This window comes from Choristoneura fumiferana, chromosome 6 (genome assembly GCF_025370935.1).
Source record: "Choristoneura fumiferana chromosome 6, NRCan_CFum_1, whole genome shotgun sequence".
Classification (NCBI taxonomy): Eukaryota; Metazoa; Arthropoda; class Insecta; order Lepidoptera; family Tortricidae; genus Choristoneura; species Choristoneura fumiferana.
The window spans coordinates 20,496,345-20,512,881 of record NC_133477.1 but is presented as its reverse complement, the minus strand read 5'-3'; the positions used below and the strand labels follow the sequence as shown (position 1 = coordinate 20,512,881).

General features: G+C 39.8%; 1 protein-coding gene and 1 non-coding gene across 2 annotated transcripts in view; one reads left to right on the top strand and one right to left on the bottom strand.

The window, feature by feature from the left end:
* LOC141428751 (solute carrier family 23 member 2) overlaps positions 1-14,353 on the top strand; it is a 64,412-nt gene extending 50,059 nt beyond the window's left edge. Inside the window, exons 7-14 of the mRNA XM_074088761.1 lie at positions 8,124-8,244; positions 8,866-9,007; positions 10,074-10,187; positions 10,675-10,814; positions 11,147-11,294; positions 11,602-11,823; positions 12,558-12,661; positions 14,159-14,353. Coding sequence (XP_073944862.1) covers positions 8,124-8,244; positions 8,866-9,007; positions 10,074-10,187; positions 10,675-10,814; positions 11,147-11,294; positions 11,602-11,823; positions 12,558-12,661; positions 14,159-14,260 — 1,093 coding nt within the window. The 3' untranslated portion in view covers positions 14,261-14,353. The remainder of the gene's footprint in view (positions 1-8,123; positions 8,245-8,865; positions 9,008-10,073; positions 10,188-10,674; positions 10,815-11,146; positions 11,295-11,601; positions 11,824-12,557; positions 12,662-14,158) is intronic.
* Positions 12,987-13,058, bottom strand: TRNAA-CGC (transfer RNA alanine (anticodon CGC)). Its single transcript has one exon. It is a non-coding gene; the product is annotated as a tRNA-Ala (tRNA).
* Positions 14,354-16,537: the final 2,184 nt, after the last annotated feature.

Below are 16,537 nucleotides of genomic sequence, written 5' to 3'. Positions count from 1 at the left end.
TTAAGAGGCGACCTACGCCACTCACTGCTATTTTAAACAGACGTGGTATAAAATTGGTGTACTTCGTGGCAATAAAAAAAATATTACGATAATCTTGATCGTATTCCTGAGTTAGTCGTTGCTTTCAAAACACGATTAAACTAATTTGGCTCGATAGATTTTATTGCCAAAGTGAGCTCTTACTTTGATTTAGAAACAAAAATACTCCGTTATTTATAAAGACACTATAATCAAATTACTAAGTCTGATTTACAAACAAAACGTAATAATAATATCTGTCGTGTTATTTCTTAAATCTAAATCGTAATTTCTTTGCATTTATTTTATTTCCAAATTTTGATGAGCAAAGACTTACGCCACGCCGACGACATATTGCTTCTCTGTCACTTCAACGCAGAGAAACAGTGAGCGCTTAGGTGCTCTGCCTGATTGACCTGCGTCGCTTTTCTCCACAAAATTCATTTACGAAAAAAAACTTTTACATTTACACTTCTTTCATAACACTCAATCTATGAGTAAGGAAATTATTATTAAATTACGTTATCACTGTATTTTGGGTATTTAAGGTGTTTTAGGATAGTCAACACCGAGAAATAAATTAAATAACGCACAAAAAAAACAAGAAGCCCTCATACTCGTACAATGACAGACAACATGTCAGAAGATGTCAGAAGTTGTAAAGTAAGTGTGTTGTTTATTACAAGAATTAGGTAAGTACAGAAAAATTGGTTAGTAGTCTAAATAGTTTTATTGGCTCCATATTTTGTCTATTACTTATAAACTGATAACTACCATAGTAGGAATATAGGACATGTGTTCAAACTTAATACGTGTCTGGTACGAGTATATAGCCTACCCAACGAAGACCAAAAACTGCCTCTCCGGGGAAATCTCGCGTATAAGTCAATTTTGGCATAGTTGTAGGGGATGGTGTTTAAGACCACATACTAAAAGTAGGTACTGATGGGTGGGGGTAGAGCTAACGGGTGGGGAGGAGTTTGTGTAAAAGTCCCATTTAGTTTTTCGTAAATAACTCGTAAACCACAGCAAAAAATGTTCTAAAACATAAGTAATCAAAATACAAAAAAAAATCTAAACATTTTTTTTTAAGTATGGCGATGGATGGATGTTTGTTACTCTTTCACGTAGAAACTACTGAACGGATTTGCATGAAATTTGCCATACAGGTAATAAATACCCTGGATTAACATGTTCTACAGTAAAAAAACGCACTGAGGTCTCTGAACCAGATGATGATACATCTACACTACACAAGCACTATTTTAGTACAGTAAGTACTACATTATTTTGAGACACCCACTAAATAACATGACTTATATAAAACAAATATTTACTTTATTAATCGTTGGGCAAAGTAACTTATTGATTGAATTTTATAACGGGCAAAGTTATTTAGACAACATTGCCCACATGCGTTATAATAGTAGAAAAAGTTCTCACTTACAGGTTCAAATACTGCACTTTGTGCTTTTTGTATTAGTGTTAATAAAATATCCTTCTTTCTTTCTTTATACGTAATTTCTCCACTCTTGGAACTCCAGTTTTATAAATCTAAAGTACAATTAAAATAGTAAATAATTTATTAATTCAGACAAAGTGATTGCATTTAGTCGTTAGGTAACAGTTCATAGTTTGGTTTTTCTAGTAAGCCGTCCCTTTTATCAAATGGGCACAGTTTTTTCTGCGAGTACTCGTATCTCCAAGAATATTTATGTTGAGTATGAATATCCTACTTGTGTCAGTTCTTGACTTTTGTTTTTTTAATGTATTTATTATCAGTATGTAATCAAGCGATTTGTTTCAAATTTTAAAGTTGTTCTTTATATAGATTTACATCGCCACTCAAAAATCATATAAATTTAAAAAAAGACCAAATAAAAAGACACATTTTTTTATTTGGTTTTGAAGTAGTGACACCTCTAACTTTTTTTCTAAGAATTAACCATACATTGACCTACTACTTGCCGAAATATCAAAGTTTTGTAGGTGGTACTTCCTATTAAAAATAAGGGACATACGTGGCCTAGTTCTGTATTCAATCGGTGTTTTTAGTGTCATATACAAACTGTTGTTGTATAAATTTTTTAACATTTATTAACATTTAACTCAAAAATGATAAACTTTCAAAACTCAAACATAATATATTTGTAGGTAATTTTATAAACGATTATTACTGGAAGACTTTTTGATTAGCAGATATACGGTGGCCTGTGACAGGACCAAATAATTTTATAGTTTTATAGTTAATTTATTTATTACATTTTAAAGTTTATTCGAAGATGTTACAGAATGTTACAAAACTGAGACCACAACACATGTTAGCTTTGGGAATTCTCAAGATTTGGTAAAAACTCAGAATTTAATTCAAGTTTCAAATATAGCTAGCGAATGGCCTGTTACAAAGGATCATAGCACAAAATATTTGGAATTGAACAAAACTCAAAAGTACATTGAGCATTAAGGGCTGTAAAAGGGGATTATTAACGAGATTCGATTAGAAGCCTGAGCTTATTGATTTCAGATGCATCGGGAAAGTTGATGCAACTCGTCAGTGCGTATTTAATCCTTTGAGACTTGTCTGTCTGTAACGTTGAATAGCAACTAATTTCATTTTAGGCCTTAGAAACATATCATTCTGTATTAAATTATTCGTCAGAATGTTAGCGTTATTAATACAGGGTGCCTCTGCTCCAAAGGATATAAGTACCATCAGCCAAATAAGTGGTCTATCATTTTTAAACAAAGCTACAAATGAATATGTCGCTAAAGTTGAACTTTCAAGTTGACTAAACGTCTGTTGCTTTATTGTTTGTGACATGCAAACGATTATCAACTTTATGGTGGTAAACGACATATTTGGCTGATTGTACAAGGATCAATTCTACGCCATGCAACTTATATCGCTTTCACACTCTCCATTACATCTCGACTGTCGAAGCAAATGAGGTTTTTGGTTTTCAAATAAAAACATCTATACCATATCTGCAAATGGATCCATATTTTGATCAATACCTACCTAAATGAGTACAATGTATTATAAGTTATCTTCAGTTTTGTGATACATTTTAACAAATATTCTTGCTTCATTTTAATATTTTGATATAGGTATTTCTCTAGCAAAAATTACTAATAACTTTTAGAAATGTAGGTGCCTTTCATGGCCATAGTTAAATTAAAGTGAACCTAACAAATTAAAATTAGGCGGACTTTAATATTGTGTCACCCGAAGAGATCCACTGCTGGAATTCTAGTTATCTCAAATTACTTAACTCACCGCGGAGTCAATTAAGAGGTTATTGTATTATATTGGAATTCTGCGCGAAAATACTCAGTAAGTAACCGAATGGAGAGCATTTTTCGAGTTTCTGCGCGACAATCAAGAATACAAAAACGAATTATCGCAGAAGTTTAGCTAAGAATATGCATGTTGAAATCAGTGCTGAACGTTGGAAAGATAACCATAGCCTTGTCTAGCAGTAGTGGACGACGTATTCAATACGAACTCCATAACAAACGATCGTTGGACGATTTATGAAAAACTTTAGCGGTACGTATTTGGCGATGCGCGTGAAAGGCGTCCTGTTCAGCAGTGGACATCTTCCGGCTGAATAATAATTTGGTGTAATAGGCATTTGTTGCAATAGAAAACAATCGTGTTTTGTGAAGTATGTTGGTAGCCCTCGCGCGTTTGGCGTGGAGTGGTCTACTTAAAAAATACGGGAGCGCTAAAGTTCGCATACTCTTCGCTCCTCATACCGTAATTTTTGTCCGAATCATCGTTTGTCAGATTTTTCTCCTACTGAAACCTTAAAATTTTCTGAAAATTTAAATGGTCATCCTATAGAAAACTATAGGTTAGGTTAGGTTTAATTTATAAGAATTCAAACAATCATTGTACATATTCAGAGAAAAAAAGAGTTATGACAAACGATCATTAAGATAAACATTACATTCGGACTTTCAATAAATATGCGAGCTGATATGGACCCTTAAAATATACCACACACGGTAAACACACGAGTAATATTTACCTCGACTACCTTAAAAACCTCAGTAACATGTTAGTCTCGCCTAATGAAGGCACAAATTAAGGTGAAGATTTTTTCTGGGCTCCTTATCGCCCACCTCTAGGCCTCCAGCGCCCACAAGGGGGGGCGGGGGTGTCACTTTGGGAAAGACTGCTGTAACGGCTTTACGGCGTCGGGTTTCCGTCGCAGTGAACGGACGTCCGCGCGGCTCTGATTGTTTCCCTAACTGCTTGTGCCGAAAACCGTTCGCCTGAAGTGGGTTGTACTTTATATTGCATTTTAGTACTCATATTTTATTTTGGACGGGTTTCCGTTTTATTTCCGTGCATGAACCATGATGTCTCTCTCTCTTTCTCTCCAGCGGAGCTACAGCTACACTCAGCTACACTCTGCCCTATCCTGGGCATGCACCTGCCAATTCAGCTGAAACGCGCTCAGGTCGTCCCACTAATTCCTCTTGGGTCTGCTTCTGCTCCTATAAATAATAATAATAAATATCATGGAACACCAAATTGACCTAGTCCCAAACTAAGCAAAGCTTGTACTATGGATACTAGGTAACGGATAAACATACTTATATAGATATATAACATCATCATCATCATCCTCATCAGCCTACAGCAGTCCAGCTGTCTTCAGCCCCTCGCATCCATCCGCCGGCGACCCTCTTAAGGTCATCCGTCCACCTACACTACGTTTTCCCGTCCCGTCCGTAGATATATAACATACTTAAATACATATTAAACATACAAAACCCGGAGAACAAACATTCGTATTATTCATACGAATTTCTGCCTCGGCCGAGAATCGAACCCGGGACCTCAAGCGTCGTAGTCAGGCTCTCTAACCACTTGGCCATCCAGTCCTCAAGCCTATGGCCGTCCCTCGAATCCCGTTCGGTAACGTAACGATTCATGCCATGCACATTGATTCGAATGCATGCGGAAGTCTTGTTCGACTTAGTCCCAAATATAAGGACTAAATATCATATGACACATATGAAAATTTTTCTGTTAAGCAAAATTCTATGAAATTTCTGTCTGCAAAACAAGGGAGTTTGTGGGTACCTACCCACCTACAATGTATAGGAACATTCGTGCTCGCATCGCAAAATTAAGGCTTCGATCAGCGAGGTAACCGATACGGCGGCTTGTATAGAGTTCCCAGCAAATAATGCTCTCTCGTCAGCTAGCAACTCGACCTAGTTACGCTCTCGATTACATAGCGAGTCTGTTCGTTACGTAGATGATTTTATACAGGCTTTGAATGTGAGTGCTTTGGAGGTTATCTTTTGGAGCTCTTATTGGTTACTGGCTGTTTGTTACCCGAGACTGGGTCTGCGAAGAGTTGGTTTTCGGTATCCTGTGGGAACTTTGCAATCTTCGGGGATTAAAAGGAATCTTGGTATTTTATTATTTATTTTGGTGTTCCATTATGAAGTATGCAAGGTTTTGTGGCAATCGGTTCAGTTGTTAATCCGTGGAAGTGTAGCAAACAAACAAACTCATAGTTTATTGCTTATTGGTTGATGTGTAAAAGACATTTACCATTTTATTTACATCAAACATTCACATTTTTGTACTTGTATTCGGGTCAAAAGTCCTCGAGTGGCGAAGCGTTGGCAGGCCTACCACTAGATCACTAGATGGACTGACAACATCGCGAGTTACGGGCAACCGGTGGATGCAAGTGGCAAGCTGTCGTTCATTGTGGCCTTCTGAGGAGCTTCCTTTATTCAAAAGTGGACGGCTTTTGGATGATCATGGTTAATGAACATTACTGGTGTTGCTAATCCACATTTCTTACGAAGAAAAAACTCAAAACGAAAGAAGACTAACTCAATGACTGTTGCGAAACGATAGCCGATAATTAGCTGACATGATTACTTAGGGTTCTTCCTTCCTCCCCACACAAACAAAAGTTCAAGTGGAAACCTAGCATTATTCACCTGACAGCTTCCGAGAATCTTAACTCTTCACTACCTCAGTCATTCACACAGAAATTCAAACTACAAATGGCTCACTTTCGTTTAACGATAAGAAACTATACCCAGAGGGGCTAGGTACTACGAAATTCGGAAATCGAAGTTCGTGTCGTACCGTTCTTCTTATAATACTCTCATATTTAATTAAGCATAAGCGGCTCTGACTCTTGAATTTTAAAGTTCAACTTGCAATGCCTTTCAAATGGAACAAATGAACCCACGAATGTCATTTCACCGAACGAGATCTCACTTCTGACAGTTTGCACTGATTCTAGCCGACGTTTGCCGAAGTTTGACGAAGTTCGGTTGAATTAAGGATTGATTAGATGCATGAGCGTTTCCTGGGATTCTGTTTGCAAAGAATTCGTTTAAACTGTCCTGTCCTTCCCAGTCTTTTACTATTTCAGTACTAAATTTAAATTAAAGTGATTCAGTAACAGACAAACAGTTATTTTCGCATTTATAATATAGTGATAAATAATTGTTCACCACAACTTGAACAAAATTCACTTCTAACGATATTCATTTTGGACCGAATACAAAAAGTTAATCCGTGTGGACGATTTGTCATTTATACTGAATGAGAGTAAATCATTTAATAGAAGATGATTTAGATTGCGGTCGTTCACACTTTAGATAATAACCTACAGTTCTATCTCGTTTTCGGCTAGATTGATGGAGTATGAAGACAGCAGTACTAAAATACTGGCCCATCGGTCATACGGGAATTGTGCCGTAATTGCAAAATAGAAAGAGCAAAATAATGGTTTAGGAGATAGCGCGAATTGGCAAATACTCTTCTGGGGAGATTGAATGTGTTGTTTTTATTCGTTAAAAGTATTTAGAGTCGAGGAAACTGAATCACGTACCTACCTACCTGAAATCGTTTCATAATAAATTTCGCTATATCTTTTTGGGCAAATGTATGTATTTGTTTTTGCTTTTAATAAACCATTGTTTTTTATAATTCTAGTATAGTAGCTCTGCCTTTTTCGGAATTGATACGCCAAATTACGAGACGAGAGATGAACCATGAAATTGTACGTGAAATTTACTGTAATAATAGTGTTTGTAAAGATCCCGATCCGCTCTAGGCCCGCACGAGAACATATATCCTTACTACTTAATAGGTATTATAAATGCGAAAGTATGTCTGTCTGTTTGTCACCTCTTTTTTTAAAGCAAATGACCATTATGTATTTCCCTCATGACATTTTAAGTATTTTGAAAGCTTCAAAAATTTACAAAGGCAAAGGTTAATAATATCCTGAGCTGGGGATTGCACTATCCTGATTGGAAATAGCATTGAAAGGTAAACCTCAAAGAGGTCCTCAGATTTGCTATATCATTCCTCACTGGATGAGGGGCGGGACTGTCGAAACAGGACAAAATTTCGATAAATCACATTACTTAGCTATTTTTAGAGAAGAGGGACTATTTTTGAATTAGAAAACAAAAAAACAGACTTCCTTTAAAAAAGTAAGTAAAAAAATAAAAAAAATAATGTCACTGTACTGCTTTTGGTGATCAATAAAGAATATTTATATTGTATGGTATTGTAAATAAAAAATCAAGAAACCCGACCATGCGCTTGAAAAAACTCAAAAGAAAGAAAGTCTAGTGTCCTAGAACTATGTTAAGAACAGTCGTACCATTTGATTACTGACCCATCATAGAACGGTCTCACAGTAAGTGTCACAAGAAACCCCTTGTCAAGCAATGCGATGTCACCATGACTTTTTCTACTAGAAGGTTCCAGAGTGGATCACGATTCATTTGGTTCGATAGTAGGTACCTTAAATAAAGTTCAACAATCCTATTCAAAAGCGTGATCAGTTTGAAAATTCCCGATTCAGGCAGGGTCCCGACTGTTTTTTAGTTTTATCTAAAAATTTCGTAAAAAATAAATCCATTTTTAGGGATACTGACCGGCGAATACCTGGCCCTCAAATGTATGCAGTAACAGGCAATATTGTATGTTGAGTGGGCCAAATTTTGTGCCGCTAAGTAGTTTTTATTTATTTTTCACCTGTACCGGTTTTTTAGTGTATTTGACAAAAAAGTTTATAGTGTTTGTTTATTTATTACAGCACATTTACCCTGCTGACGGTGTTCTCCCAATGCATGGGGGGCGTGAAGATCCCCACGCTCTCGTGGAAAAGAGACAGGGGATGCGCCGTCGAGTGGTTCCCGCTCTTTAAACTATTCCCGGTAAGGAACTAAATGTTGGTAGGATCCAAATAAGGCGGTCTATAAATTACGTAAACAACTTTCTATCAAATGAAAGTCGCTAAAGTCGAACTTTCAAATTGACTGACTCTAAACCTACAGATGTACCTAGTGAATAGTCCGTTCCCATCGTGAAAATTCGGAACACACCATGATTCTGGTCAGAATGACGAAAGAATCATCGTGTAACCTTAACGGACTGATGGACTGAATTGATGAAAATAATGATGGGCAAATTGGCAGAGTTGCGGCAAACGGTGGATGCAGGGGCGAGTTGTCGTTCATTGTGGCATCTATGTACCTTACGACACTAAACTAGCTGTTTGGAACAAACAAAACGCGCGGCGCATCAATCATCAACTTAAACTATAGAGATCTTGATCATCAATATTAATTTGACACAACCCCTGTCATGGACGTCAACAAAATAGTGAAACGTTCACAAAACCGTGCAGCGAACTAATGTTTGTGCTCAGTTTGGATGTAAGAAACATGCAGTCTATACATACTTAGATGTCGATGACTGTGGCGTTCGGGGGAGACCTTTGTTCAGCAGTGAACGTCTTCCGGCTGATGATGATGATGACAACTCTCTACCCCCAGGTGCTGCTGACCATAGTCATAATGTGGTGCGTGTGTCTAGCGTTGACGCTGGCGGGTGTGCTGCCCCCCGGGCACCCCGCGCGGACAGACCTCAAGCTGGTCATCATAGAGGACGCGCCCTGGTTCCGCGTGCCCTACCCAGGTATACGGCTGCATACCAGAAATGGGTAGGTGTGTGGAATGATCTGTTTCCACCAGAGATGTGCGAGGTAGCTGAGCGGTGCGAGGATTCGTAGCGAGGATGTGGAACGTTCTTTTTCCACCAGAGTTGTGCGAGGTAGCTGAGCGGTGCGAGGGCGTGTAGCAGGCTCTTTTCAAATAAGAGAGCGGGGTGCGGTAAGGTGGGGGTGCGCCACTGGTCGCTACTAGTGACTGAGTACTCGCAACAGGTTCTCACTGAAAATCAGCGCCACGGCTTGCCGTGGCATTATGCTGAGTGGGGACCTATTTAGCGTCATGTATGTCTTGTACTCGTATTTGTTCTATGTTTGTTTTTATGGCGTTAAATAAATGTATTCTTTTTCTTTCAATAGATCCTCGCCAAACATTCCTTGCAACACATTCCTCGTACAAATCCTTCCCTTGTTTTGTATATATATACACCTCGCTCCGCTGAGCTGTTTCCACTAGAGCTGCGCCGAGCGAGGATAGGTAAATGAAGCGTTTCTATTGGTTCATGAGAAACACATTCCTCGTAATACATCCTCGCACATCTCTGGTGGAAACTCATCCAACAGTGACGAGAAGAGGCGGTGCTAGAGCTCGGCCCACGGCCTCGCGGTCTAAGGGGCCTCGCAAAGTTTCTCGATTGTTTGCTTACTTAAGTAAATATCCGTCATCTAATGTGTGGTGTGCCATCCATCATAGAGTTATCGCATTTATCTTGCCCACTCCAAGGTCTTGTGCGGCTACTAGGTACACGTAAAGACCTATTTAATGATATAATTCTCAGTTCTGTTGGTTTTTGGTACACTTCCCATACAAAGTTGCCCATGGTCCTTTGTACTATAACTATGAGTTCTACTCTGATAATTACCTATTTAACCTGAAATAGAAACACGCTTCGCTCGGTGTTCCTTTTTTCTTTTTTTTACTTCAGAGGGCCTCGTCAGTAATGTACCAAAGCATGCATACGTTCTGTCTGAGTATACTACGCATAATACCCACCAAGTAGGTACCAGGACTACATAGCCGCGCGGTGTCCTCAGGTCAGTGGGGCGCGCCGACGGTGAGCGTGGCGGGCGTGCTGGGCATGCTCGCTGGCGTGCTAGCATGCACTGTCGAGTCCATCAGCTACTACCCCACGACGGCAAGGATGTGCGGTGAGTTTATGCTACCCTGGTACTATGCAGTTTAAAGTCTGTCTAGCCATACCTTTTTAACCCCCGACGCAAAAAGAGGGGTGTAAGTTTGAGGCCAACGTACGAATGGACCGATTTCAATTCAACGCGGTAATACATACAGTCGAGGAAACTGAACTGACGAGGGAACTGGTGGAACCCTTGTGTTACTTTACTACCAGTACATACTACATCCCATACATCTGCCAAAAAAAATAAAAGCTAATTGATTATGATAAGATTCCACCCTGGTACATGATTCAGTGTCCTCCACTGTACAGTCGAACCATTTGATGCCTGACCCACTGTAGAACGTTCTCACAGTGTCATAATAAATTCCCTTGTCGTAGTAAATTCCAATGCGATGTCACATGACGTTTTCTACGAAAAGCTTCAACAGTGGGTCACGATTCAGTTGGTTCGAGTACATTGCAAATTAAATAAAAGCTTGTAAAATGTGTGTACTCAGCGGCCCCTCCACCTCCTCTGCACGCCATCAACCGCGGGCTGGGCACGGAAGGCCTGGGCACCATGCTGGCGGGGCTGTGGGGCTCCGGGAACGGCACCAACACTTTCGGGGAGAACGTGGGCGCCATCGGAGTCACCAAAGTAAGCCCAGCTGAAGCCATTATGTATAATCTTTATTATATTAGTGTAATGGGATGAATATTCGAACGTTTTTACCGCTCAACAATGGAAACAACGGAAGGAAAAGTAAACATGAACAAATATGGAAACACAAATATATGCAATATGGTAAATATGGAAGGACAAGTCGCAAGAATTTTGACGATCGTTTTCACCACCTTTTTCTGTCACAAGGTATGGGATGAGGGCAGAAAGAGATGATGAATGCGATTGCTAGCGCCCGGGCGCAAGGCAATGGCCACAGGCGAGGAAGTGGTCAATCGCTGGTCGTTCAATGTTACCCTCCCCACCAGGTGGGCTCCCGGCGCGTGGTACAGTGGGCGGCGGGGCTGATGGTGCTGCAAGGCGTGGTGGGCAAGCTGGGCGCCGTGTTCATCATCATCCCGCAGCCCATCGTCGGGGGACTCTTCTGCGTCATGTTCGGGATGATCTCTGCCTTTGGTAAGACATGAAGACCAGAGGTTCCCAAACATTTTTTTTTTCGTGGACCACTTTCAAAGTTTTGCTGTTTTCGAAACCCACATTTTTTTACGCTGGTGACCCTTGCTGGTCCACCTCGGCCACTTTGAGAACCTTTGATGTAGGCCGAAGTAAGCAAAGTTTGTGTTATGGGTTCTGAATAACGGATGAACATACTTGAAACCATCCAAGATAACACGAACACGGTTTCTCATAATAAGTAACAATACTTTTAGCGAATTCAAGGTTGCCATCCCCTGTTTTCTAACCAGCTTGATCATCCCCTCAGGCCTATCAGCTCTCCAGTACGTGGACTTAAACAGCTCCCGGAACCTGTACATCATCGGCTTCAGCTTGTTCTTTCCTCTGGTCCTCACGCGTTGGATGGCGGCCCACAGTGGCGTCATACAGACCGGCGTGGAGGCCTTGGATGCCGTGCTGCAGGTGCTTCTGTCCACGTCTATCCTGGTGGGAGGGGTGCTGGGATGCTTGCTGGACAATCTCATTCCTGGTAAGGACTTTGTTGAATCAAACTAAGCGTCATAGCCCGATGCTACACAGTCGCCGTGGCGTGTGCTCCGGGAGGACGGGCTACGAATTACACATGTAGAGTTAAACTCGATTTAAGACGAGCTATCCGGATTTATTTGACATCATCATCATAACTGCCGTAGGACGTCCACTGTTGGACATAGCTCCCCCATATAGAAAACTAGGTGCTTCGGTTGGAAGCGGCCTGCATGCATTGTGAACCCGCGGCTTTAACCAGGTCATCCATCCATCTCGTTGGTGGACGTCCTACGCCAAGCTTGCCGATCCGCGGTCTTCACTCGGGAACCTTTCGGCCCCGACGGCCATCCTGTTCTCCGTGCCCATTGCCACTTCAACGAGCTAATTTGCTTGGCTATGTCGGTCCGTATTTCACATGTAACTCCACAAGCCGTGAAGCAATGGTGGCCTAGTGGTTTGACCTATGGCCTCTCAAGCAGAGGGTCGTGGGTCCAATCCCATTTGGGTTTTTCAGAATATATGTGCAAAATTTCATTTGATATTACCACGAGCTTTAGGATCAGCGAAAACATCTTGAGGAAACCTGCCCACCTGCGAAAAAAAACATTTGTGGTGTGTGAAGTTTCCAATCCGCATTGGGCCCGCGTGGGAGCTACGGCCCAAGTCCTTTCGTTCTGAGAAGGCATAGTAATATATATAGGGGCAAAATAAGGTCAATTTTACTCTTGTCATCAGGGTCGGCTGAGGAGCGCGGCCTAGACGCGTGGGCGCAGGAGATGTCGTTGGAAGCCTCTGGCGCTTCGCAAGGAGGCGACACCTACGACTTTCCTATCGGCATGGTATATACAAGTGGTGCCAGACAGGACGACTAACGACATACTCGAAGCCCATGTCAGTCAGTACCCTTAGTGTAAGTTTTCGGTTAAAAAATACGTCCCGATCGCGTTCGCGTTAAAATCTCAATTTGTATGGAAACACGTACATCGCAAACGTTCCGCTAGAGGCACTGTGGGAATTGAATCGCTTCAGTGTCAAATTTAGCGATTCAGTATAAGTTACTCATTCTGTCAACAGCTCATTTTTGATAACCTCACTGTACGGACTTATGGCGTTCAATATCTAAAGAAAAATTATAGAAAAAAAATACAAAAGTATATAGTCTTTTGGAGGTGCTGGGATTTGAACCCAGGACTTTCAGCATGCGAAGCAGACACTCTACCACTGAGTTACACCCCCGGTATAAAACCGAGTGAATATTGCTAACTGTATCATTCGGTGCAATGTCCTCTCTGGGTTACTTTCACTACCTACCACCTACCTACTGACCGAAATAAAATCGATACAAAACGAACATAGCTACATACAACATACATGACATATAAGTAAGTAACAACTAGGGAGGCACGTTCTACTATTTGAGCGCTCCAAGTTTTATTGTCTGTGTAAATTCAAGTCATTCACTGGAAAGAAGGTATTTAACCCAATACCTGTTATGTATTTAAAAGAAAATCAAAGTATGAGAAACTCATCAACGTTTAGGACAAAAAGTATGCGTATTATGATACTTACTTAATTCATTGAAATATGGTATATTATTAATAAAAAAATATCTAAATTATGTTAAAACATCCTGTACTAATTTAACCCCAATTAAGACTATTTAAGACTACCGATTACGTTAGGTGGAAAAATATTTTAATTCCAAAAGATAACGAAATTTTATATGGCAGTCGAGTCACAAGTCGAAGTCGAGTTTTTTTTTTGGAATTTTAATACTCTTAATGTTTTTCCACTTGCATCGTATTATGATTTAAATTCGGGCTATGTTCCGCATACCTTGGTTTTTGAGAAGCTCGATATTTCGGCACAGTTGCATGACATGACCACGAGGATCTGGACCACTGGAGAATCGCTGGAGAATCATAAAATTAGTTGGTACCGCGAAAGTCTAAAACATTCTGTATCGTATTAGTTATCAAATAGTAGCCTTAATGTGGGTTAAATTATAGTACAGGATTTTCTAACACCATGTGTAAGGGCAATATAAGGTGCTTAAAAAATAGGTACTTAAGTTATTTTACTTTAAATTTATGACGCTCACTTATAGATCGATTGCATTATATATTTAAGGGTTTTGATGATAAAATAATAAGTGTACCCTAATATAAATAATTGTTAATGCGCATGTAACTGGTGAGCTGCAATTTTACATCGACAGAGCCGCCGGTTCCCAATCCACACTGTGCCCGCGTGGGAACTACATTTCCAAGCCCTGCCACCTGATTCTAGCAGTGCTACTACCCAATAATCTGCTGAAATAAAAAAAAATATGAAATGGCTTGTGTTCCAGGTGGTCTTGGACATCGTATCTCCCTTTCATGCCGACGTACGAAGCTGGCAAGTTCACAGCGCTCTTCAAGAGGAAGAAAGACAGCTGATATGTGGAGGAAAAGAGACAGTAACTTTAAAGTTAAAAATAGGTGTACGTTTTTAGTTCAAATTTAAATAGAAAATGTTATAAATTTAATTGATGTAGTCAGATGTTTTATTTACCTGTTTAGTTTTTCAAACACACTAAATAATATAATATAATATTGAATTATTTATATTCGACGTACATATACGTAACACAACTCCTTTACGGGTTTCTGTGACATGTTTGTTGGCGCCTGTGTCAATTGTGCCTGTGCCACGTTTGTAATTGGTGAAGTAAGTAAATGAGCTAAACTTAAGCAAATCGCACTATAACTGTGACTGTATTTTCAAAATTACAAACACCTTATTCTCATACATTTCAAGTACTTTACATAAATCGACGTCAAATAAATATATAAATATCAATTTCTTAAGAAAAAGCTCAGCTAAGCTACAACATACCATCCCAGCCTATATACGTTCCACTGCTGGGCACAGGCCTCCTCTCAAAACAAGAGGGCTTGGGCCATAGTTCCCACGCGGGTCAAGTGCGGATTGGGAACTTCACACGCACCATTGAATTGCTTCGCAGGTTCGTGCAGGTTTCCTTACGATGTTTTCCCTCACCGCAAAGCTCGTGGTAAATATCAAATGTAACCGCACATGAACTTCGAAAAACTCAGAGGTGCGAGCCGGGGTTCGAACCCACGACCCTCTGCTTGAGAGGCGATAGGTCAAACCACTAGGCCACCACGGCTACAACATAAGGGCATGTGAATTTGTGAATAAGAAACAGATAACTCGGACTCCCCAAAGTTACGCCTGTATCAATAAATATCTGCTTAGCCAAGTCCATCCAGTCGTAAAAGCGTATTACTGTGTCAAAAGGTGAATTGAACAAATAAATGTAGCAATAACACAGTTTATTAGCCCGATTAATCAATATTGTCGGCAGCATGAAGTGAAGTGGCCTCTGGGGACTGACACATCGTTGTTTACTTGATATCATTAGGTAATTGGAGAATATAGGTAACATTTTCAATTGGATGGAATAAAACAGTATAAATTTAATGGAATAAAACAGTATAAATATCTTGTGTAAGCGAGACTCTCCTAAGCAAAACTTATTATTATCATATATATTTATTTATTCTCAAAAAAGGTACATAATTTTAATTACATCACTAATTTAGCCAGACTAAGTATGAAGTGAAGTGAGTTTTATGACGTGTGGGATCGTTTTAGATGGTTGCTGTTAAATCAGATTTTCAGTTTATTTTTCATTTTTCGTGCTATAAGAACTGTCTTTGTACGGTCAAGGAACCGGAACCACGAACCGGAAGACGACCGTTGGCACCATCCACAGTAAACTGACGTCATCGTGAGAGTAGCGGGAAAAAAGGAAAATGGCGAGTGACTTTCATTGTGGCGTTCAAGGTGGGATGAATTTGTCCAGACCGTACTACCTTAAGTTTCTGGGACAGTTCTGGGACATTCTGGAAGTACCTTACTGGTTTTTCGGTTAATAAAATTCAGTAGCCACCATGGAACGTAAACGTCATAGTCATAGTGGAATCGCATTAAAGCCAAAGCTAAACCGTATGCACTGGAAAAAAAAGGATAGCTGAACTAGTTTGGCTACACGTTTAGCAAAATTTACTAAGAGTTTTTGGAATATATTTTTTTTTCTTACAATTTTTACTCGGTCGAAACCAAACTGAAACAAGCTGAAATCTAGACACACAGAAAAAAGAAAAATAAGACCATGCACTGGAAAAAAGGAACTAAAATGGTACTACGTTATACCGCTACACACTTGCAAAATTACTAATAGGAACTAATAGATGGTACTACCTATATTTATTTTGGACGTATATTATATGTACGATATAATTATGTATGTATTCGTAGATGTATTGCTGTTACGTTTAAATTTTCTGATCTACTTTTGATGCACCACCTGTTGTAAACTAGTCCTTCCTTCTTTCTGTAAAAAAGGTTGGGCGTAAGAGATCGCTCTTAAGCGATAAGGCCGCCTATTGCTCACCTTGTATTTTTTTTTCTCTGTGTATCTGTTTTCTGTATCGCTTACTATGTCTGGTGTACAATAAAGAGTCTTTGTATTGTAATATTGCACTTTACTTTTAGCTACTAGTAAGTAGGCCTTAGTTTTGCAGTTACTCAAGTTATATTACTATCATCACATTTTTTTGTTACAGTTAGCAAATCTGTTTTTTCACTTCTCATGCTCGTAAAGTTGGTATTTATGCTGGATCTACTTTTTATGCTCTAGTGCATAA